At 36.9% G+C, this 25,156-nt stretch overlaps 2 protein-coding genes and 1 long non-coding RNA gene across 4 annotated transcripts; 2 read left to right on the top strand and 1 right to left on the bottom strand.

Moving 5' to 3' along the window:
- Positions 1–8,413: 8,413 nt before the first annotated feature.
- LOC126606195 (uncharacterized) lies at positions 8,414–10,099 on the bottom strand. Its single transcript, XR_007617152.1, has 3 exons — positions 10,039–10,099; positions 9,384–9,442; positions 8,414–8,530 (listed from the first exon to the last, which is right to left on the bottom strand). It is a non-coding gene; the product is annotated as an uncharacterized LOC126606195 (long non-coding RNA).
- Positions 10,100–20,771: 10,672 nt separating this feature from the next.
- On the top strand, positions 20,772–22,282 carry LOC126606192 (uncharacterized). 2 transcript variants are annotated; one of them, XM_050273551.1, is made up of 2 exons: positions 20,772–21,754; positions 21,964–22,282. In XM_050273551.1, exon 1 carries the CDS (start codon positions 20,840–20,842, stop codon positions 21,710–21,712), a length of 873 nt encoding a protein of 290 aa, XP_050129508.1. In that variant the 5' UTR covers positions 20,772–20,839; the 3' UTR covers positions 21,713–21,754; positions 21,964–22,282. The 2 variants fall into 2 exon arrangements, with proteins under 2 accessions (XP_050129508.1, XP_050129507.1); XM_050273550.1 differs by having other exon boundaries at positions 21,932–22,282.
- Positions 21,968–24,343, top strand: LOC126609346 (aspartic proteinase CDR1-like). Its single transcript, XM_050277279.1, has 2 exons — positions 21,968–22,080; positions 22,948–24,343. The coding sequence occupies exons 1-2, from the start codon at positions 21,968–21,970 to the stop codon at positions 24,341–24,343; spliced, it is 1,509 nt and encodes a 502-aa protein (XP_050133236.1).
- Positions 24,344–25,156: the final 813 nt, after the last annotated feature.

Raw genomic sequence — 25,156 nt, 5'->3', positions numbered from 1 at the left:
AAACGTGCCACTCGATCTTTTTCATCAGTCGTAAGACCAAAGAGAGGTACAGCAGAAAAGACTTCGAAGTGGTGTCGTAAATATTGAAGGTCTTCAAGAGAAAAAGGGAGCTCGGCCATATCAATGTCCGTGTACGAATCAACCTCGAAGCCAAGGACCCTAGCTTCTGGTATGTGCTGGAAACTGGCTTTCATTACTGGATCAGTGGTTTTGTGGATAATCTATTCAGCATCAGGGCAAGTTAGTGCCAGGTCGAGGGCTTCTTGACATGTCTTAGGCAGGTCGTACAAGTCATTGGCATAATGTTCCTTATGAAATTCGCGCATGTACTCCAAGGATTCGCCGAGGAATGGAGGGTGTAGGTTTCACTGGACCTTTATTAATGGAACTTGTGGGGGCAATGAGGGAAGCTTACTTTCAGCTTCTTTTCTGAAATGCTTGAAACGAGCTTTCATCTCTCCAGGCCAAATAAGGAGTTTGATACGTTTCTCGGACTCTTCAATGGTGGTTTCGAAGTCGCGATCAACTGCCTTTTTCTCTTGAAGTAATTCGACCATGATGGTCGGGGTACGTCAGTCATCGTCGCTTCATGTTGCCTCTTTCAGCTGCCATTTAGTAGTTGGAATAGCATGTGCTGCCTGTCGTCGAGACATGCAATCTATCCGTTGTCGTCGACATTTTTGAGATTTGGATAGTGCAATATACATACTGGTGGGGGAATTGTAACTGTACCAACGTTGGTTGCGTGGCTCAGATGGTTTGAAGGTTTTTTGATTCACCGAGCCTATCGAACACTTTCTGGCTTTGGCCTTCGCCAAGTTCCTTCGGGGGTGTCATCGCGGACTTGGATGGTTGTCGTGGTGTTGATCTCTCCTTGGGTTCGGTTAATACGACGTGTGCCCTACAATTGCTGCACAAAACCATCAGCCCGTCAATTTCTTCTGCACCGGAATCTGACATAGATTCGACTACAGCCTGTCCCGATAACTCAGTGGGTGGTTCATTGGAAAATAGGTCAATCTTTAGTCGTGGCTGGGAGTTTTTCTTTGGGACGTGTTGTACTGGGGCAAACTTGTCCTTCCCTTTCCCTTTGCTCTTGGGCAAATGGGAGTCTACCATGCCAACTGTTGCCGAAGGGAATGGATCAGCGTCAACTGTCATTCGTTTTTAGAGAAACTTTAACTTGCCCTTGTCAATCCAGCTTTGAATATCATCACGGAATACGACACAATTGTTCATGGTATGCTTAGTCGAGTTATCATACTTGCAATACATCTTCCTTATAAGCTCTTCGGCCTTGAGAATGTTATGTCCTGACCGAAGTTTGATAATCTTGGCTAACAACAATTGGTCGAAAATTACCTTGGCCTTTGTCATATCAAAAGTATAAACTTTCGATGTTTTCGTTGTCTCTTGAGTGGTTGAGTGGGTTTTGGCATCTTTGGAATTAATATGAGTCAATGCCTTGCACACAAATGGTTTATCTATTACTATCTCGGTCGCGTCCACACTGACGCATTGGGAATCTTCACCTTCGACCGATGCATAGCTGACCATGGGATTTTTGTAAATCCTTCCTCGGGATGGGGATTTCGAGATCTTTTCTTCTCGGAGCAAATAATCATATTGCTCGACATGTTTGGCTAATTCATACATATCCCGGAAGTTTACCCCCAGGAATTTCTTTTTATACTTCACGTTGAGCCCATTCAGAGCAAGCCTAACAAATTCGACTTCAGGAAGAGGTACTCAGCACCAATTCTTGGCCGATTTAAACCTTGTAAGATAGTCCATTAGTGACTCATCAGATGCTTGAGCCATCCTAGCCAATGAAGAAACTGACATTTCCATCCCCGGCCAATAGAACTATTCGTGAAACTTCTTGACCAATTCCTCCCAGCTTTGGATAGAATTAGGTGGGAGGTTGATATACCATGCGAATGATGAGCTTGTCAACGAAAAGTTGAACAACCGTAGTTTATGGAAATCACTATTGACATCTCTGCATTGCGCAGTGAAACGGGCCACATGTTCTAACGAGGATAAGGACGATTCTCCAGCAAAAATGCTGAAATCTGGAATCTTGAAACCTTTAGGATATTCGAACTTTTCCACATAAGCTTGATATGGATGGATGAATTTCATGAACTTCGGCCCCTTTTTCATGGCCAAATCGATCATCCGTTGAACTTCGATCATATCGATGGATGTTGTTTCCATTCTCTGGTCGGATCCATCTGACCTACTACTTGATCCTCCCTTTTTTTCTAAGTCAATCGTTTTGGGCCAAGTAGACACTACTTCGGCCTATAGCAAATTACTTTTAAGTGGAAGCTGCTGAGCCTGATCAACAGGTCCTCCTTCGAAGACTTTGCTAACTAATAATTCGAGCAATTTGGTGTGGGTCTCACCATTACTTCGTATTACCTCGAGCAAATTGTTTATTTTTTGAACAATTGTCTGCTCAACTTGTCGAGATTGCTCATCAAGTCGCCTTCGAAGAAACGACCTAGTTGAAGGGTCAGAGCCTTCACCACCGTCTTCGTTGTAGTCCTCCACTATTCCTTCAATGAAAATGCCTGCGGTTCGATTGGGTACCTCTGTGTTTCGAGGTTAGGTACCGAGATAAACTTCCTTTTCTCGATGTGTCACACTTGCAGCCTCAGCAACGAGAGGATTTTGGTCATGTGACAGTTTTTATCCAGGACTCTAAACTGGCAGATCGGCCGTTAATTTTCCCATGGTTGTTTTCTTTTTTACTGATTGTGTCTCGATGGTCATGAACTTCGTAGTTTTAGTAATTTGTCCCACTGGGCGTGCCAAAATGTGGACCCTAAAAACTACCAAGCCCACTTGGCGCACAGGCCGAGTAACTAGTGAGCTAACTACGTCATTCGATTATATGCGGGAGTGCCAACTCGTCGGTCGAGCTCGACCGAGGAGTAAAACATGTTGATGTTGCATTGGGTGCGCTTCTGACTTCTTGATCTTGCGACTGCGACCGAGGAAGGAACACGTCTCAGCCTTCGGGTTCTAGAGCCTGAAGACAAGGCTGCTAGTTCTGCGAAGTTCATAAATCGTCGGTGCCGGATTCGGTCACAGTGATTATATTCGTTAAAGTATAAGCACATCGAATCGACACCAGACTATATGGGCACAAGTACTCAAAACAAATGTACATCTTGATTGTGAAAGTGGTTCGGCCGTCAGAATGCCGAACTCTAAAACCTACTTGTGAATAACCAATCATAAACAACTCGGCGTTCAATGTGCCGAGCCCAGTAATTCGTAACACCTCACTTCGCCGAGAAGGCTAATAAGATGACCTCTGCCAATAAGGATTCGAAAATCCTTCTTGACCGAGACTTGGATAGATAACCAGTCGGCCTCGACGTAGTGTTGTTTATCCAAATTAAAGGTACTCCGCGGTCAACTGATTTTACGGCAACAGTGCTATTTATCCAAACTGAAGATGTTCGCTGGTTGCCTTCACAGTGATGTTTATCCAAACTGAAGATGTGTCAGCGGAAAAGGAAAATAAAAATCTCAAGGTTGTTGAGAGGTTTCGCGAAAGCGAGGGTTTGCGCAGGGCAGTTTGTGTGTTGAATTGGAGGGGAGTTTAATGATGTCCTTCTCCCTCTATTTATAGTAGTCAACCTACTATCAATCGAATCACAACCATATTCAGATTAGAACTCTTTCCCCCGATCTAACCTTATCTCGGCCAGTCCTACTCCTATTAGGACTTTGAACTCAGCCCCTTTATCAGGCCGGATTCAATCCCAAACTCCAACATCCTTATCTTGTCGAAACTCCTTCCCGTATCAGGATTCAACTACCCATGGATTCCTAATAGGACATGGCCAGCCTTGGCTATGTGGCCCATAAACCGGATGATCCCCAGCGACTCCTAAGTACTGTCTCTGGGCCGAGAACAACTCTAAACTTGGCACAAACCGATATTTTGGGCCCAAACACCTACCCACTTCATCAGCAATGGAGCCTCAAAATCAACTGCCTATTGACTCACGACACAGAAGCAATCATCCGTACTAAGTGCCTCATGCTCACCCTATTATGGAAGCAGTTATCCCCCTATGTGCGAGAGGAGATGATGAGAGATATATTGGTGTCCCTTTTAATTATTTAGTGTACTTATACGCATGTATTTTTGTTATTTGATTCAGACAAACTTCGAGATCGACATGTAGCAACTAGGTACGAACGAGTACATAAAAACTGGGTGTGCGTTGAGCAATAGAAGCAATGGAAGTACGAGTTGCACATGTACTACAGGACTTGTGCATCTCCTACTAAAGCTCATACCGATCCATCACCGGAGTTTGTACTGAGGATTACCCAGTGGGAGTGGTTTGTGCAGACATTTTCAAAGCCTAGAATTTCTAGTAAGTTTTTTTTTTCTAATTTAATTCCAATTTTTTGTTTTTTAGATTAAAGTTTTTATTAATTTAATTAAACTTTTAAGTTTACGGCTGAAATCCATGACAAATAAGGCTAACTGAAAAGCCAAACCATACCTTCATCATTATGGTTCCCAGCCCCTCACTTTTGGGGTCGAGGAAATGCGTGAAAATGGTTAGTTTTTCCAAGAAGTCGAGGTTTAGGGGGATACACATGCCAATTTTGGGCAACCAAGTGGCTGACGACATTTTTGTAAGTATTTTGTTCAAAATTTTAATTTCAAATTTCATTACACTTGAAATTCTCAAAATTATTATTGATAATCTTCATTGCTCTTTTTTGAAGCTTCTATGTTTCATAAGAAGGACGAGTACCTCGCCAACCTCTCTTATCAGCAACCAAACATGTAAATGGAAAAGCTGGCACTTGATCGAAAGGTGTCTCTATAGTTGTTGATGGACAGGGTTGGGTGACAAAAAGACAAAGAACTTTGCAGCCTAGAAGCGGGTTGGGACCTCAAGGGATCTTCTTCATCAAGCTCTCAACCTTCAAGATGCGTGTCTTTCAGGCTGCAACACATGGAGATCGAGCTAGCGGACCTAACAACAAGAATAAGAAGCTCGGAAAAAAGCCTGTCATTGAGAAAAGCAGTTAGTTGCCAGGGAGAGAAGAGCCTTCTAAGGTACATTGCTGGGATGGCCTAAGGTATGCCAGTCTTTGACATTTGCCTCCCTGAACTGTTGGAAATGTGCCCTAAAACCAATCATATGATGATACTTTACGGACATTTCACATGTTAAACTAATCTAGTTTAATATCAAGGGCAAAGATTATTGTTTGAGCCGTCTCATATAAATGTTATACGCTTAAACGATAAGTCCAAGGAATATGTGATTGGGAGAATGCGATCTAAAGAAGTTAGATTCATGAGACCATTCTTTCGTAGACACATCCTAAACGTTCCTGATCATAGGATTGCCAATTGGGCATTGACAGTCCGTTAAGATCAGTACATGCTATGTCTTCTCTTAATGAGAGTGACTAGTCTCGAGTCATTGGTGTGTGACATCAAGACAAGCATGTAGGTACTCAATAATGAATGAGTCCACTGAACACGATCAACGAGGAGTTCTCATAGTCATGTCACATGAGAACTCATGGTTGGGATAATGCAAAGTAGTCCTTTGACCTGAGGCATCATAGTTGTCTTGTGGTTAAGTCCTTAATCTTTGATTATGTCAAAGTCACTCCATCAGGAGGGTGTCCACGGCATCGTTGGGGTTAAGCCACTTAGCCATGGAGGCAAGTGAATGCGCAACAAGGGATCTCTAACCTTCAAACCATTTGGGGGAGAATACTCTATGATATGATTAAGAATCTTTGGCCAGAGTATGAATGAGATTTAGGAAGTCGTTCCAAATCACATTCAAGGTAATCATATAAGCACACGAATCACATTGGATAGTACACATGAATAAACTATCAAACCAAACAATGTGGTCAAGAGTATTGTATTAGAGAAAGACCGTATTGCATTTGTAATCCTAAACTGAATAGGTTCTCCACCTCTTCTTATTAGCTTGGGTAACCATGATATGCTGCTAGGTGTCACTCATGGTTTGTGGAAGCCCTAAACGTGTATAATCACTAAAGGGAGAATTGAAAGTAAGTTTCAATTCACAATCGATTTGAAATGGTTTTAATCGCCCACTGCCTCGCTAAAAGGAACCTAATGGATCGTACACCGTGTAAGGTGGAAATTGAAGAAACAATGGAGATGAGTAAGAATAATTAAATGGTTTAATTATTTATGGCAAGGATTAATTAATATATTAATTAATCAAACGAATAAGTTCGTTAAAGACCTCGGGATAGTTTTGGACCTTAATGCCCAATGGGCTTCGAACGTCAAGCCCATTGACTTAAGTTGTATGACAACTTAATGACAAATAATTCACAAAGGCCTTAAAAGCCCAATGAAACCCTATGGCCGGCCATTTTGTTAAAGGAGTGGGTTTTGGACTTAATTACAAGTTTGCCACTCCAATGAATAAAGGTATAAATATGACTTTATAGCTAAAATTCATTTAGGGTTTTCTTTTGGGGAAAGGATGAGAACATAAGCTCTCATTTCTCTCTAAAGTGGCCGGCCTCCTTGGAGGGTTTAGCTAGCAATCCTACTACTCCAAGGTCACTCATTTCTTCTCCAATCTAACCTTGGTGAAGAGATTTAGAGGTTCTCAATTTTTGGGAACTTGGAGAACCATTTCATCCATCCAAATCCATAGATCTAAGATGCAAGGAATGAAGGCCCTCTCTTTGGGTGATTAGTCTTTGCTTATGCAAAGAGGAATCTACAAAGGTATAATTTCTCAACTAACAAATGTTGTTTTTAGTTGAGTCAAGGTTCACCAATCTACTAGGGTTTGAATTTCATGGTTAATGTTTTGTTTTAAGTGCATACAAGCATGATTCCGCCTTTTAATTGTTAATTGCATGCTATAGATGTTGCTTAAATAAACATGTTTTTCACAAAATTTCCTTCATGAACCTCCAAGCAACTTTTAGTTGCCATCTCACCAACCACCCCAATTGTCGTTGTTACTTTAGGATTTTTTATATACATTTTGTAAGAATATTTTATTTTTAATATAATTAAATAAATTTCTTTAATATTGTGATTTTTTTAGATTAATATGATTCAAATTACGAATTTAAAAAACATTTAAAGGTTTGCCCAACGGATACTTTTGTTGGGTAAAATATTTCAATTTTTTTTTCTTATGAAAATCTATAAAATAATGGCCCCGGGCATGATTTATTTGTGGGGCAAACTTGGTCAATGCACTTTGCTCAATGAAATAGTCTCTTCGGGCAAACAGAGTTTGCCAAGGGAAAGTTCGTAGCAAAGGGATTTGCGCTCCATTCGGCAAAAGGATAGGTGACAAAATCCTATCTTGCCCGACGAATAAATTTTGTCTGGAAAGGGTTTCTTTTTTTTGGAACTTTAACGAAAAACTACTGGTACTGTTTACTTTAACGAAAAACCACATTTTTACACTAAAAAGTTAATTCTTGTACTATTCAATTTACCCTTTATTTTGTCTTTATCGTTAAAACTCAAAGTTTTCAAGCCTTTTTCATTAGTTTTCCTTTTTTTTTTTAGGGAACTTTAACTAAAAGCTTCTGGTACTGTTCACTTTAACGAAAAACCACATTTTTACACTAAAAAGTCAATTCTTGTACTATTCATTTTACCCTTTATTTTGTCTTCATCGTTAAAACTAAAAGTTTTCAAACTATTTTTATTAGTTTTCCTTTTCTTTTTTTATAGTGTGTGTGTGGTGCCTCCTTAATTTTATGTGCGAGTACCATCGTGAAGTGAGATTTATCCAACTGCTCTTATTTATGAGTATTCAGATTGATGAAGACAATAAATCAATTACAGTAGGTGACATGCACATGTAGCCTAACTAAGCCTTACACGCCAAAAGTTACGCGCACTTGCTAGTACTATGATTCAATCTGAGATACCTAAACCAATTTGTTAACAGTAAATAGATAGCACGATCTTATTAGAGTTTCTTTTGTGTGACAATTAAATCATATAACCCAAGCCAGATTTATGATTAAATCAGAGAATAATACGCAAACCAGTATTGTATCATTAGGCCTGGTAATTCCTGATACACCCGATAACTCGACATGACACGACACAAAATTAACAGGTATTTGGGTCAACACGATAACGAATCGGGTCGTTATCGAGTAACCTGATAAGCACCTGTCAAGATAACGGGTTGGTTCGGGTATACACTTGGGTAACACGATACACGATAAGCAGAATATTAATTTAATAATTTTATAACCCTAAAAATACTATAATTATATAATTATATATATATATATTTATTTATTGACACACCCCGTCCCGAAGGAGGGCATGCTGGCCGTCACGTGAGAGTGACGTAACCATTTACACAGCTCGGAAGCTTTAAAAAAAATACAATTACTAAGATGAAACACCCGAGGGTGAGTCCTACTTTTGTGAATTCTGTCAGAACACCGTTGGATTCCTCGTGGCCACCAAAGCTCTGCTATCTAGAACCTGGAGGGGCGCAAAACAAAATTGAGTGGGTCAGTAAAACAAAGTTTTTCGAAAACATTTCATTTAAAACATTTCTAACCCCTCGCTGTAAAACCTGTATACTTTCCCAGAAAATAGCATAATAGCATATAACTTTTCTTATATCTCAAATCATCAATTTTTCTTAAAACCAGAAAGTATGCCATGTTATAACTGTTAAAAAACAAAATGAATGATGCATCAAAATAACAGGTGAAATAATGAATCAACCGGAGACCCTGCAGTTGGTCCTGTACGGTTAATTCTATAGCTCAATATCCAATCCAACCGGAGTCACCTCGGTGACCTGTACGGCACTACACTGCATATAAGTCGGAACTACCTGAAGTAGTCTGTACGACATGAATGGTGTAATAATACGCTCTAGTGCTTCTCTCATCAATCATCTGTGCACATAATCTAAAGTCACCTACTAGTCGGAACCACCTCGGTGGTCTGTTCGACTAGTATGTCGGAACCCTCTCATGGTCTGTACGACATGTCGGAACCCTCTCATGGTCTGTATGACATGCACCTACTTGGATCCAAGGTGAGCGTGTGGTGCGAGGTGAATAATATAAGCACTAACACCATGATTGCAGGTTATGAGCTATCAACATAATATACATCATCAATGCACATGAATAACATAAACTCACCTGATACTCACCTGTGCGTCCACAGCACCAATTCACACATATATATATGCATCAATTATCAATTCATAAAATTCACAATATGCATGCATGGCATTTTAAAACATACTTTCATTTTAACTCAATTTCTGGGAAAATCGATAGTATATAGGTAAATACAGAAAATACTGCCCACTCACCTGGAGTTCGCCCAACAACTCCCTAGCACAACACATCAAGGCGTCATGACGATCGGCGCCTAGAATAATAATCAAATCCAACCTCAGAAATCGTATCGATAGAATATAACTTATATAAAACACGTCACTACGCAATTCGATCCGGAAGATCTGCAACTCATATTTCAAATCCATAACTTCCAGAGGTACACAATATACCTCTAGGACAACATCCTAAAATTTCATTACCATCCAACGGTCGGATCTCCGTCAATTTCCAAAACCAAGTGACGGTTAATATTCTATTTTATGAACTTACAACTCCAATTCCGAAAGATACGTAAATCGGATTCCTGATCCGTAAGTTCCCATAATCCTCAAATATTACGTATCACAACGTATCAAAGTTTGGTGATGATCCAACGGTCGGATCGTCAATTCACATTTTCACCTAACCACGACTCGAAACGAACTTAGGTTCAATTACTCAATTTATGTCCATCAATTATCAAAACTGAACCTAGAACCTTAAACACATGCTAAGAATGACATTGGCGGGCCATTGGCCACGCGCCGCCGCACGGGCCGCCCCGGCTCGCCGGAAAATCCAACTATTTCCAAAAATTCTAAAAAAATACAGAATTTAAGATCTCAATGAGTAGAGTAAACTTTATACCTGAGGCCAAGGCCAATTTGGCCTGGAAGAGCTCCAATTTCACCCAAATCCGTGCGGAACCCTAGAATTGGGTGAGTTCCAATTCGTCCTCAAATCAACTCCGATGCTCCAACTAATGCTTGGGCTTTGTTCTAGGCCTCAAGAAGAAGCTATGGGTGGTGGCAATTGGAATAAATTGCTTCGGGATTGGGTGATTCGAAGCAAAAGCCGCCGCACCCCTCCTTGCGGTTTTCTCCATTTTCAAAGCCAAATCTCTCCAAATTTGAGATGAAATAGATAGAGGGGAGGTCATAGAGAAGTTTCCAAGTGATTTCTTGAAGCAATTCGCCGGAAAAATGGTGGAATTTCGACGGCAATTTGTAGAAAACCCTACGGGTCGCGGGTCGAAATGGGTCCGGCCGATCCCCTCATTTTCCTTCTCCCTTCTTTCCTCCTTTCCCTGATTCTGATTGGTCATTCCCTTCTCTCACTGTTCTGATTGATCCATCTCCTCCTTCCTTGGTTGGGCAGCCAATCCCCCTTCTTCTTTCTTTTATTTCTGATAGGGCAGTCCACCTCTCTCCCCTCTCTAACTGGGCAGCGCCCAACCTTTAATTCCCCTTCTTAAAACTGAAATTATACCACAAATAATTGAATTACTAAAATGTCACAAACTTTAAATGTTAAAATCTTTTTCGTTATAACTCCAAATAGCGAACCATCTGTGCCCACGCGTCCGTAGCGACGAGTACTACGAGGATATGTCAAGAAAACAAATCTTAGATGGCACGACACAATGATTAACCTCGAATAATGTGCGTGCCTAAAAGGGCATTTTTGTAAAATCCTTTATTAAACTTTAAAAACTCTTAAAATCAAGGACAGGCTGTGACATATATATATATATATATATATATATATATATATATATATTAAATTAACTATAATAATTATAATAATTATATACTATAATAATTATACCCCCCAAAATATTAACTATAATAATTATACCCCCAAAATATTAACTATAATAATTATATATATATATATATATATAATTTTAAATTAAATTTTATACCCCTAAAAACTATAATACTTATACGTACAAAATAAATAGATTTAAATCTACTTAATAAATATATATATATATACCATTGAACTTGATGGGATACGAATTATACGAAACTAATTTCAACAATCCAACCGTCAAACTTGTTTGTATATGCTTCGAGATCGCATCACTAAAAAATCGCAAAAAACAAACATTCAAAGATCAAGTAATCGAACAAAACTTTTCAACGGTTATAAAACGAAAAATCATGATTTAACGGTTATTTTAACTCCAATTTTTATAATTTTTTACAGCTACACTCCTTAACCTTATATGAATACAATGAATCAATTCGATCTTCAATTTAAAATATTTAAACTAGTGGATACCACAAAATCTTATGTTATACTTAATTAAAGTATGAATAAACTCTTAAGTGTTAGTAAATCTATTGTTTTGATGGGATACGTATTCTACGAAACTAATTTCAACGATCCAACTGTCAAACTTGTTTGTACATGCTTCGAGATCGCATCATTAAAAAATCGCAAAAAACAAACATTCAGAGATCAAGTAACCGAACAAAACTTTGCGACAGTTATAAAACGAAAATTCACGATTTAACGGTTATTTTAACTCTGATTTTGATGATTTTTTACAGCTACACTCCTTGACCCTATATGAATACAATGAATGAATTCGATCTTCAATTTAAAATATTTACACTAGTGGATACTTCAAAATCTTATGTTATACTTAATGAAAGTATGAATAAACTCTTAAGTGTTAGTGAATCTATTGTTTTGATGGGATACGCATTCTACGAAACTAGTTTCAACGATCCAACCGTCAAACATGTTTGTATATACTTCGAGATCGCATACACCAAAAATTGCAAAAAACAAACACATAGAGATCAAGTAACGGGACAAAACTTTTCGACGGTTATAAAAAGAAAAATCACGATTTAGCGGTTATTCTAACTCCGATTTTGATGATTTTTTTACAGCTACACTCCTCGACCCTATATGAATACAATGAATGAATTCAATCTTCAATTTAAAATATTTACACTGGTGGATATCACAAGATCTTACGTTATACTTAATGAAAGTATGAATAAACTATTAAGTGTTAATGAATCTATTGTTTGATGGGATACGCATTCTACGAAACTAGTTTCAACAATCCAACCGTCAAACATGTTTGTATATACTTCGAGATCACATACACTAAAAATTGCAAAAAACAAACATTCAAAGATCAAGTAACGGGACAAAATTTTTCGACGGTTATAAAACGAAAAATCACGATTTAACGGTTATTTTAACTCTGATTTTGATGATTTTTTACAGCTACACTCCTTGACCCTATATGAATACAATGAATGAATTTGATCTTCAATTTAAAAAACTACATTAGTGGATACCACAAAATCTTATGTTATACTTAATGAAAGTATGAATAAACTATAATAATTATATATATATATATATATATATATATATATATTAATTTAACAATTTTATACCCCTAAAAACTAAAATAATTATATAATATAATTATATATACATATATTAAATTATGTGTTTTAATGTTTTGAAGTAATATTTATGTGGCAAAGTGTGGTATGTGTAAATTTAAGAAAAAAATATATTTTTCTTAACGGGTCATAACGGGTCGGGTCACTTTACCCGTTAGATAAAGTGACCCGATCTGTTAAGGACCATTTAAGTTAACAGGTGTAATACGACACGACCCGTTAAGATAACAGGTGTTACACGAAAACAACACGAACACGACAGACACGACCTGTTTGCCAGGCCTATGTATCATACAAGACTTTAGAGTTTCTTTTGTGTGACGATTTTACATGATGGTGTTGTGTGATGTAGATAGCCGTCCATCTTCCTGCTCCATAAAACGTAAGCCTAATGTCACTCGTAGTAGGTTGTTTTATTTCAAGTTCCTATGTTTGCAGTGTACTTGAACAAGTCCACAGCAACTGCGCGTTTTTCAGCTGCATGCAAATATAGAAAGGTAGTGATTTCACACTCGTTTTTTTAGTTTCTCACACATTTTTTTTTTATTTATCTTTAGCCATATGTAGGGACATAGATAAGATAAATCGAATGAAAACAATAGACAAAATTAAATAAGAGTGCGTGAGAAGCTAAAAAAGATGTATGTTTATCATTTCTCATACAAAAACGCTAGCTGATGTTTAGATTATGCTATGTAAGGGTCCATCCAATTTTATGGCCATCCAACTGAATAAATTATCACTTCCCTATTTTTCTTTCTTTATTGATTCAGACTACTTTCCTATGCGTACGCATGCATTACCTACATAATTCTAAGTTAAGTTTATCCATTGCCATGTAAAGTCCACCCTTGGTGTTAGGCCTGGCTTGGTACTGAGGTGATTATGAAAAAAGTGGATATAAAAAAAAGCTGGCAGCTTTTTTGTGTTTGGTAAACATTCAGCTTCAACTTTTTTTCACAGTTTTGGGTGAAAAAAAGCCAAAAACACAAAGCTGCAAGACCTAGCTTTGAAAAACTAGTTTTTTTTTCACATCTGTTTTACATAAAAGTTTACCAAACACTATAATACTACTTTTTTTTCAAAAGCACTTTTACAAAAAAAGTTTACCAAACACTCAGCTGCTTATTCTCACAGCACAGCAAAAGCAGTTTTTTTTCAAAGCACAGCAATACCAAACCAGCCCTTAGTCTCTTCAACAAGTTAGTCATCTATTCATCTACCTAACAATAACTTTGGTAACATTTTCAAACTAAAAGTGTCCATACCTAAGATAGTTTATGACAACTAAATCAAACTAATAGAGATGATGGATATAACAAAAACGTTATATTGATTAGTAGAAGTTGTAGCATCTTTTGAAGGGTTGTGATGAGTTTGTGTATCACTCAACCCTTGTTAGATTAACGTATTCAAATGTTAATGTTGTGCGTCTTTAAGTCATTGAATGGATTAATTGTTGTGATTGTGGATATGTGTTGGAAACCATTGTGACATAGGTGAATGGAGAAATGACAATCCTAGTTCTCATATGGTTTTGTTGTGAAATCTGAAATCTAGTGAGGCATGCTCGTTGAGTTCCATTGAGTGGTTCTAGAACTCTATGTTCTTTCTAGTTAATGCTTGAGAACTTTTAGAGCTTAAAAGAAATGTGAATTACGAATGGCTTGATCCCATTTTGGGTACGAAGGCAGTCTAACATAGAGGTTAGATGCAACCATGAAATAAAAGAAAAAAAATTACTACGATGTTGAACAGTTTGGATTGTTTTGGTCATGTTTTGAAATAGAGGCAAGATAGATGAACAGGTATGTTGTGACATCACGTGTCGATCTTGGACGTATCTCAGGATCAACGCGTGACACAGAGAGTATTTTATTACCTCAACAATTTGAAGGTTAGAGATCCCTTGTTGTACATTCACATTCCTCCATGATTAGATTGCTTAACTACAACGATGTCGCGGACACTCTCACACATCAGAGTGTCTTTAATAGTCAAAGATTAAGGACCTAGCCATAAGTCAAATGTAGTGTCGTAGGTTAAAGGACTACTTTGTATTATCCCAACTAGTGAGTTCTTATATGACATGAGTATAAGAACTCCTAGTTGATCACGCCCAGTGGACTCACTCTCTATTGAGCACCTACATACTTGCCTTGGTGTTTGACACAAATGACTCGAGACCAGTCACTCTCTAGGGAGAAGACATAGTATGTACTAATGAATCCGGATTGTGATGAATGCCTAATTAGAAATCCTTCGATCAGGACGTATAGGATATGTGTATGAGAGAGAAAAGTCTCATGAATCTAACTTCTTTAGATTACATTCTCGTAATCACATATTACTTGCAGTTGTTATTTAGGCTATAACATTTAATGAGATGACTCTAAACAATAATCTTTTCTCTTAGATTAAACTGAAATAGTTTAATATGCGAAATGTTGTAAAGTATCATCTCATTATTTGCTTTAAGGCATATTTCCAATAGGCTATAGCGGTGTGCGTGATGGGGTAGAGCAGTGGTGGATCCAGGAAAAGTTAGTCGGAGGGTCACATGTAAAAAGTTCACAACATATCTTAGACATATAATAACTTTAAAAGTTAAACCATAGTTCCATCATTCATGATTTATCAAATAAATAACAATACAAGTTACAACTGTCCTCAACATGTTTTCTTATTTTGAAAACGCCACATTACAGCTTCATTATCAATGGAACAAAGGCATTGCTCGCAAGTTGATATTTAAAAAAAATAAAAATAAATTAATAAGAATGGCAATGCCTCTTTGATGTATTTTATCAAGCTATTGGAAAGCATGTATGAAGGACAACAACTCCAACCTCCAAGGAGGGAACACCCAAGTCAACAACTCTAACCTTCATGGAGGGAACACCCAAGTCAACAACTCCAACCTTCAAGGAGGCAACACCCAAGTCATCCATGGAGATTCACCTAAGTTTGGAGGGTCAGATGACTCCCCCCCCCTTTTTTTTGCTCCTTAATGGATCCAACAGTGAAGTGGAGAATGTTGTGGTGGTAGTGGTAGTGACGGTGAGCATCGCATATGTAATTTAATTTAATTTAACTATAAAATTTTAACTTTGTTTTATAATGTATCTTTTATTTTTCATTATTTTGAAAATTATTCTTAAAAAACAAAGAAAACATCAATTTGATGTTCTGCATAACTTAGGCCAAATATTGCTTTTTGCATTTTCATTTTTTTATTTTGTTTTCACAAAACGATTTGCTAAATGCATTGTTCACCTGTTTTTGTATCTGCAAAACTAAAAATTATTTTGTAAAACATTAATGAACAGGCCTTAGACATTCAAAATATTCTTAAATAGAAAGATAGTGTAAATACAAAAGATATTTCCATGAAAGGTCAAAGAAAACTTCAAGGTGTGAAATCTCTCAGGCTCGAAATATTTAGTCCTCATGACTAGGATTTAGCATTTAGGACTAAGGATCCTCTATGATTGAAAATTTGTATTGTATTTTTTATGTGTTTGTAATTGTAGGGGGATAGTGTTTTTTAACATGGTGTATTCAATTGAGATTTTGAGAGATTTTAATAGATTTATAAATTCATTGATTTTGATAGAGTTTAATTGATTTCTATATATTTTATGTCAAATTTGAATGAATTCCCTCAAATTCTCATGAGAGATATGAGATTTGAGAATGTTTAAAATATACTATGAAATGTCTCTAATTCCCTTGAATTCTCCAACTTTTTAAAAACTCCTTTAAAATCAACTTCTAATTTGTTTTTTTTTTCAAAATCAATTTTTAATTGAATGCACTTAAAATGTTATAAACTTCTTTTAAAATTCTGATTGAATACATCTAGATTTTTAAATTATCACTTAAAATTCTAATTGAACAACTCTAAATTTATAAAAATAATTAAAATCTCTTAAAATTCTAATTAAATACTTTCTATAGTCTCTTAAGTTGTTAAAAAAAAAGGCTTATTATATTAACACCTCACAAATTGTTGAATAAACCTCACATACTTAATACACCCCACATTTGCTTTTTTCACTTAAAAATTATCTGAATACACCCCCACATACTTTTCCATAATACCCCCACACCCCACATTCTCAATATGCATCTTATATTTTGTACATACACTCCACATCCAAGTAAATGAGAAAATCCATAAAATAATTCAATCTACTAAAGTACTAAGATCTTATTCTAATTTGGATTTTTTTAGATCATTCTAAAGCATGGCTTTTTTATTGAGGATTTGGCAGGTGGCTATTGGCAGAAGAGACCCTGGATCCCCATTCAAGCAGCTCTTTGCTTGTGTCATCCTTGTGAACAGTCACTTCAACAAAGCACAAGCAGTCTTTCTTCTCCCCCGTTGCTGTTGCAATCGCTTCCGTTAGCTCCTCTTCGGTGCGAACCTGAGACCCAAAAAGGAACGAAAAAACACATACATTAGGTCATAATTTACTTTTCCAACTCAACATAGTCCAACAAAGCAAGTCCAATGCTATTTCTCTAAGTTTGTACCCTAAAAGATGAATACGAATATAGAAGTTTAAATAATGCAGCAAACGCAAGATTAAATAATTATCGATGTCATCGAAATCACTAAAACAATGAAAAATATGAAGTCTTACCTCATGTGAAGCTTCTGAAACATCGATTTCGTGTTTCATTCATCAAAACAATTTTTCTCAATCAACATGTTCGTAGTTTCATTGGTTAGGGTTTTGTTCAACAATGGAGGATGGGAGGATTTTGATAGTTGAGAAGATAAATAATATGCTAAAAGTGATTTGGGGTGTATTTAGAAATTTTTATTTTTTTTAAACCTAATAAGGTCAAAATTGTCATTGCATAATGGCGTAAATAAGTCATTTAATATTAAATTTTAGTATGGGGTACATTCAACATTTTGTGAGGTGTTAATATGACACAATATATATAAGTTTTAACTATTTAATTAAAAAATATCTTAAATTCGATTATCGTGAATTTGAATCACTCTAGCATATTATGAGTAGACCTGGCAATTCCTGACACGGCCCGATAACCCGACACGACACGAAATTAACAGGTGTTTGGGTCGACACGATAACGAATCGGGTCGTTATCGGGTAACCCAATAAGCACCTATTAACATAACGGGTTGATTCGGATATACACGTGGGTAACACGATACACGATAAGCAGAATATTAATTTTATAATTTTATAACCCTAAAAAAATACTATAATAATTATATATATATTAATTTAACAATTTTATACTCCTAAAAACTATAATAAAAATATATATATATATATATATATTAATTAACTATAATAATTATACCCCCAAAATATTAACTATAATAATTATATATATATATATATATTAAATTTTACATTAAAATTTATAAAAACTATAATAATTATTAATTAATATGCATCCATTGATTCCATAATTCCATTCCATTCCTACCGCACCCTTTGAAGAAAAATGGAGGGAAAATGAAAATTATAAGAAAAACTGAAAATGAAACAAAAAAAGAGAGGGAAGGATGGGTAGGCTGCTGCCCTTTGAAGAAAAAGAAGGAAGGGAAAAATGAAAATTATAAGAAAAGCTGAAAAGGAAACAAAAAAGAGAGGGAAAAATGAAAATTAATAAAAGTGGTGAGAATTTTTTTTTTTTTTATGTTATTAACTTTTTATCACACATATGACATATCCCACTATTTTTATAATGACACGTGATGTACTACTCCGTGTACCGGTCAATTATACGTACAAAATAAATAGATTTAAATCTACTTAATATATATATATATATATATATATACCATTGAACTTGATGGGATATGGAACTTGTTTGTATATGCTTCGAGATTGTATTAGCAAAAAATCGCAAAAAACAAACATTCAGATATCAAGTAACCGAACAAAATTTTCGATGGTTATAAAACGAAAAATCACGATTTAAAGGTTATTTTAACTCCAATTTTGATTATTTTTTATAGCTACACTCCTTAATCCTACATGAATACAATGAATGAATTCGATCTTTAATTTAAAATATTTACACTAGTGGATACCACAAAATCTTATGTATACTTAATGAAAGTATGAATAAACTCTTAAGTATTAGTGAATCTATTGTTTTGATGGGATACTCATTCTACGAAATTAGTTTCAATGATTCAACCGTCAAAAATGTTTGTATATACTTCGAGATCGCATACGCCAAAAATTGCAAAAAACAAACATTCAGAGATAAAGTAACGGGACAAAACTTTTCGACGGTTATAAACGAAAAATCACGATTTAACGGTTATTTTAACTCCGATTTTGATGATTTTTTACAGCTACACTCCTTGACCCTATATGAATACAATTAATGAATTTGATCTTCAATTTAAAATATTTACACTAGTGGATACCACAAAATCTTATGTTATACTTAATGAAAGTATGAATAAACTCTTAAGTATTAGTTAATCTATTGTTTTGATGAGATACTCATTCTATGAAACTAGTTTCAATGATCCAACCGTCAAACATGTTTGTATGTACTTCGAGATCGCATACGCCAAAAATTGCAAAAAACAAACATTCAAAGATAAAGTAACGGGACAAAACTTTTCGACGGTTATAAACGAAAAATCACGATTTAACGGTTATTTTAACTCCGATTTTGATGATTTTTTACAGCTACACTCCTTGACCCTAAATGAATATAATGAATGAATTCAATCTTCAATTTAAAATATTTACACTAGTGGATACCACAAAATCTTATGTTATACTTAATGAAAGTATGAATAAACTCTTAAGTATTAGTGAATCTATTGTTTTGATGGGATACTCATTCTACGAAACTAGTTTCAATGATCCAACTGTCAAACATGTTTGTATATACTTCGAGATCGCATACGCCAAAAATTGCAAAAAACGAACATTCAGAGATAAAGTAACAGGACAAAACTTTTCGACGGTTATAAAAAGAAAAAGCACGATTTAACGGTCATTTTAACTCCGATTTTGATGATTTTTTTACAGCTACACTCCTTGACCCTATATGAATGAATTTGATCTTCAATTTAAAATATTTACACTAGTGGATACAAAAAAATCTTATGTTATACTTAATGAAAGTATGAATAAACTTTTAGGTGTTAGTGAATCTATTGTTTTGATGAGATACACGCATTCTACGAAGCTAGTTTCAACGATCCAACCGTCAAACATGTTTGTATATACTTCGAGATCGCATACGCCAAAAATTGCAAAAAACAAACATTCAAAGATTAAGTAATGGGACAAAACTTTTTGACGGTTATAAAACGAAAAATCACGATTTAACGGTTATTTTAACTCCGATTTTGATGATTTTTTTACAGCTACAGTCCTTGACCCTATATGAATACAAAGAATGAATTCGATCTTCAATTTAAAATATTTACACTAGTGGATATCACAAAATCTTATGTTATACTTAATAAAAGTATGAATAAACTATAATACTTATATATATTAATTTAACAATTTTATACCCCTAAAAACTATAATAATTATATAATATAATTATATATATATATATAAATATATATATTAAATTTAATTTAAAAAATTGATGACCATTGGATCGGTTGAGATCAAGCCAAAGATCCAATACAATTTCATGATGATCGACGTAAATCGAGGATTTTGTAAATTGAGGTTTAAACTTTTGAGAAAGACTTCACAACCTTGAAAACAAAATTTTTTTCATTTTGCATATCCATGCACATTTAATATTTGTAATAGATTAGTAGTGTATGTATTATTTTTTTATTAGACACTTATTTTTTAGTGTAGATGTAGTACTTAAATGACAAATTTGTTTTAATGTTTTGAAGTAATGTTTATGTGGCAATGTGTGGTATGTGCAAATTTAAGAAAAAAAAATATTTTTCTTAACGGGTCATAATGGGTCGGGTCACTTTACCCGTTAAGATAATAAGTGTTACACAAAAATGACATGAATACAACAGACACGACCCGTTTGCCAGGCCTAATTATGAGACAAGCTCATCTTGTGCTCTGGCTAGAGCTGAATCTGGAGTGGGACCCGCACGTTGAAAGTTGAACCAGCAAATGCGGAAAACGCGACTTATAGCCGTTAGACCTCGCTTTCTCAGCCGTCTATGGCAGGGACAGACTGACAGTAAGCAAGAAAGCTCGGCCTCAATCTGAAAAATGGCGGATTTCTCCTTCTACCTCTCCGATACCGACGAATCAGCTGTGGACGACCTCATCTCCCAAGCCCAAGACCTCTGCGTTCTCGAGCAAGTTTCCGCCATCAACTGCTCCGGCTTCACCGACTCTCTCCTCCCCACTGAACTTGAATCCCGCTTCCGCAAACTCAAATCCTTCCCAGAGAGCTCCGCCTCCCGCCCGCCACTGTTAACCACCGGTTCAGCTCGGCGCAATTCGGTTGAAGGTAAGACAGACCCTGTTTCTGATGCTGCCATTTTCTCGCCTTCCAAACAGAACCCAGATGAGAAATTGGGGTCAAATCTCAAATCTGATCCCTCAGAATTTTCAGTAGCGAAATCGAAATACAACCCAGGTGGGAGAAGGGGTTCAAAGGCGAAATTGAAAAGTGGTTCAGTCTCATCCCCTTCAAATTCCTCCAATTCTTCTCCGGAAAGTGCAATTTTCTCGCCATCCAAACAGAACCCAGATAAGAAGCAGCGTTCTACGCCCAAACCGAAATCTCGGTCGTTTGATTCTCCGCCGGATTCTTCTAATTCGTTGACGGACTCCCCTTCGCCCCCGAGGAAATCGGGTTGCTTGTGGTGTTCCCCGAAGACAAAGAGGGCTTCTCACACAAAGAGTAAAGAAAAAGGGGCAATTGACTTCGGGGCTGGTCTGAATTTCAGCGACGATGATGGGCTTTTATCTGATTTGGGCAGTTTTTCGAAGAAAGAGCAGGCGAGGAAGCTGAAGAAGGCGATGAAGGAGGAGGAGAAGATTTGCAGAGAGGCTGAGAAAATTGTCAAGTGGGCTAAGCAGGCGTCGGCAAGGATGAGTGCAGCTGCCATTGAAGATGAACTTGGTGATGATTAGAGCGACGTAATTTCTCGGATTTCGGATTTTCGTAGAAAATAAGTTAGTATGTTTCCTTTGTATGAGTAAGTTCAATCTTAATTTCGTATATATAGAAAGATATATGGTGTATAAGTTATAATGTTTTGTTTCATCAATTTGTCGGAATGGTAGGAGTCCTATAATTCCAAATAATTTATGGGATTCACTCTGCTTGTGATTTGTGGCATGATTTTATAGTGAGCCAGATATCCCATTGCACATGCACACAGGGAAATGATTTTTCGTTTCTGGGGCGTTGCCTTGTTGGATCTCCGGCGTCTGCAGGGAAGCTGGTTCGTGGTGGATGGTTGGTGCTCCGGCGGCGGCAGAGGAAACTGGCCGCTGGGGTTTGTTTTGTGTTTTTCCGTTTTGGGCTCTTGTTGCTATGGGGGTCCATGCCCTTGTTGCGTGCTTCAATTGTAAATGAAGTTAATGAACCTCCGTCTCTTTGTATAATTTGGATTCCATACATTCATGATTTGAATGTAAAGGAGTCGGATTACTTGTCCCTCGATCTATTAGTGAGCTATCTCTCCAATGATTGTGAAAGATGTTCCACTAGACGTCAACCTACTTTAGGTGATATTTTACACTAATTTATACACAAGGGAAAGGATGGTATGAACCGATGAAACTATAGGTTGAAGAGAAAAAAAACTCTAGCTACCAAGGCCATGCGCCACTTGCAAATGAGAGGCAAGTATAAGTTCAAAGAGAATTTCCACCATTTTACTCTAATTTAAAAAAAAAATATTGGGACAATAAACTTTGCGTTAACTTTGTAAATAAATTTACACGACACAATGGTTTGAATATTAAATCTCATCGATTGTCAGAAAAGCAGAAACAATGAGATCTGAATAGACAGAATACATAAGAGTTGAGCCCATCAGTTCTGTAATAAGTAATCATATGATTTACCCATTAACTCATTTTGTTTCATTCCGATCAAATCATCAAGAAAATGTGTCGTCATCTATCTAATGCGGTATAATCCAGTAATAACATTAATTATTCAATAATATATAATTGGATTATTAATTTTTCACAACCTGTTCATCGACCTGCAGTCTTTTTACATCTCTAAAACCGCTGTGCATGTTGATCTTCCAATCATAATGTCGTAATTGAATTTTGTTCAACAACGTCTATAAATACTTGTTGCAACACCAACGCTTTCGTCATTCCATCTCCAATCGAAACCAAACCGATAGGGTGGCATTACCTACTTCTGCTAGCAATATGAATCATTTTCCACTTGCCCTACTTGCATTTTTCATTTTGCTCACCCAAGCCAATAGCCACGGTTTCACTGCTGATCTCATACACCGCGACTCTCCCCTCTCTCCCTGGTACAATTCATCCGTGTCTCATTACGATCGCTTGCACGATGCCTTTTGTCGTTCTGTCACACGTGCCAATCGCTTCGTCAAGCCAATAATCACCTCATCTTCGTCGTTGTCGTCATCAGCAGATATCCAGTCCAGAATAATATCAAGTAATGGAGAATACCTAATGAACGTATCAATTGGGACCCCACCAGTTGAAGTCCTCGGAATAGCCGACACTGGCAGCGATCTCATTTGGACTCAATGCAAGCCATGCAAGCAATGCTTCAACCAAAAACCTCCTCTCTTCGATCCCAAGAAATCGTCGACCTACCGCTCCATCCCCTGTCAGTCCAATTCATGTACTTATCTCGAAGAAGCCGCCTGCGGCACCCAAGACTACGAACACGAAACATGTGACTATAGCTATCGTTACGGCGACCGCTCTTTCACTAGAGGGACTCTAGCTGTTGAGACCTTCACCATTGGATCAACTACCGGTCGTCCAGTTTCGCTTCCGAAAATTCTCTTCGGTTGTGGGCATCAAAATGGTGGTACATTTGACGAGTCCGGTTCTGGCTTGATTGGCCTCGGAGGCGGCCCTCTTTCCCTCGCTTCTCAACTGACTAAATCTACCGGTGGTGGTAAATTTTCCTACTGTTTGGTGCCTCTGGCATCAAATAGTGAGAATCCGAACAATAACTTGGCGAGCAAGATAAGTTTTGGCAGTGCCGGCATTGTCTCGGGTGCTGGTGCTGTTTCAACTCCTCTAGTTGCGAAAGAGCCCGACACTTTCTATTACCTCACACTCGAGGCCATTAGCGTTGGAGAGAAGAGGTTGGCCTACAAAACCAAATCACCGAACTGCGAAGATAGTCCTGCTGTTGCTGTTGCTGGCAATGAGGGTAACATTATCATCGACTCAGGTACTACTTTGACATTCCTTCCACCTGGATTTTATGACGATTTGGTATCGGCGTTGGAGGTTGCCATTAACGCAGAGAGGGTTAGTGATCCGAGGGGGATTCTGAGCCTTTGTTTTCGAAGCGAAGGCGATGACATTGGTGTTCCCGTTATAACTGCGCACTTCAAGGGTGCGGATGTGAAGATGCAGGCAGTAAACACATTTGCTAGAATGGAGGAAGATTTGGTTTGCCTGACAATGATACCGTCCAGTGACGTTGCAATATTTGGGAACTTGGCTCAAATCAACTTCCTGGTGGGTTATGATCTTGAGGACAGAACTGTGTCGTTTAAGCCGGCTGATTGCACCAAGCATTGATTAACAAATTAGTTTAGTTCTTTTAAGTTTCTCATCATCTGAATAATAATAAAATATGTTCTGGTGAACTTTCTTTTTTATGCTTAGAACTGCTGCAAAAGCATATAATTATCAACTTAATTAAGATTTTATTGAATTCCAATTTAACTGATCAGTAATAAATACAAGATTCAGTTAACTTTTTTTTTCAGGTATCAATGATAAAAATGAAAAAAAAATGAAAAGCCAAATCTAATCTTTCAAACGCGAACTCAAAAGTCCAACATAATCTTTTCATTGTCAATTTTGTTTTAACTGATACATTCTTCAATTTCGTATCGGTCTAGTCGGCCAAAATGAGATTTCTTCGCCTTGTGTTTGTTTGACCGACAAATCCGTTGGGCAAATTTCAGTGCGGGAAATTTTGCCCAACGAAAATAACAAATTGTTGAGCAAAAACACTTTGCCAGACTGATTTCCCTACGACACTTTCGTCGAGCAAAAGTGCATTGACCAACTTTGTTCAGCAAACCTGACATGTCCAACCAAACTATTTCATTGGGCAAAGTTTTATTTTATTGAAAAAAAAAAAAAATCTATTTAAGCCGGCGAAAGCTTCGTCGCGTAAGCTTTTTAGCAATCCTGCATGACTGATTATCAGTTCTTCGTGATCTCGAAGGCGTAGTAGCTGGTTGGAAGTGTTTCCTTCAATTTTGTTTAGATGCTGCCTGTTTTATCTTTTCAAAGACAATCCTGCATGATTGATTTTTTTTTTATATCTCCTGGTGTAGTATGAGTGAATCCACATTTGATTAGTCTCTCTTCTTCCACATC

The sequence above is a fragment of the Malus sylvestris genome, chromosome 16, assembly GCF_916048215.2.
Source record: "Malus sylvestris chromosome 16, drMalSylv7.2, whole genome shotgun sequence".
NCBI lineage: Eukaryota > Viridiplantae > Streptophyta > Magnoliopsida > Rosales > Rosaceae > Malus > Malus sylvestris.
Note: the sequence above shows the minus strand (reverse complement) of the source record. Positions and strands in the feature narration are given on the sequence as shown.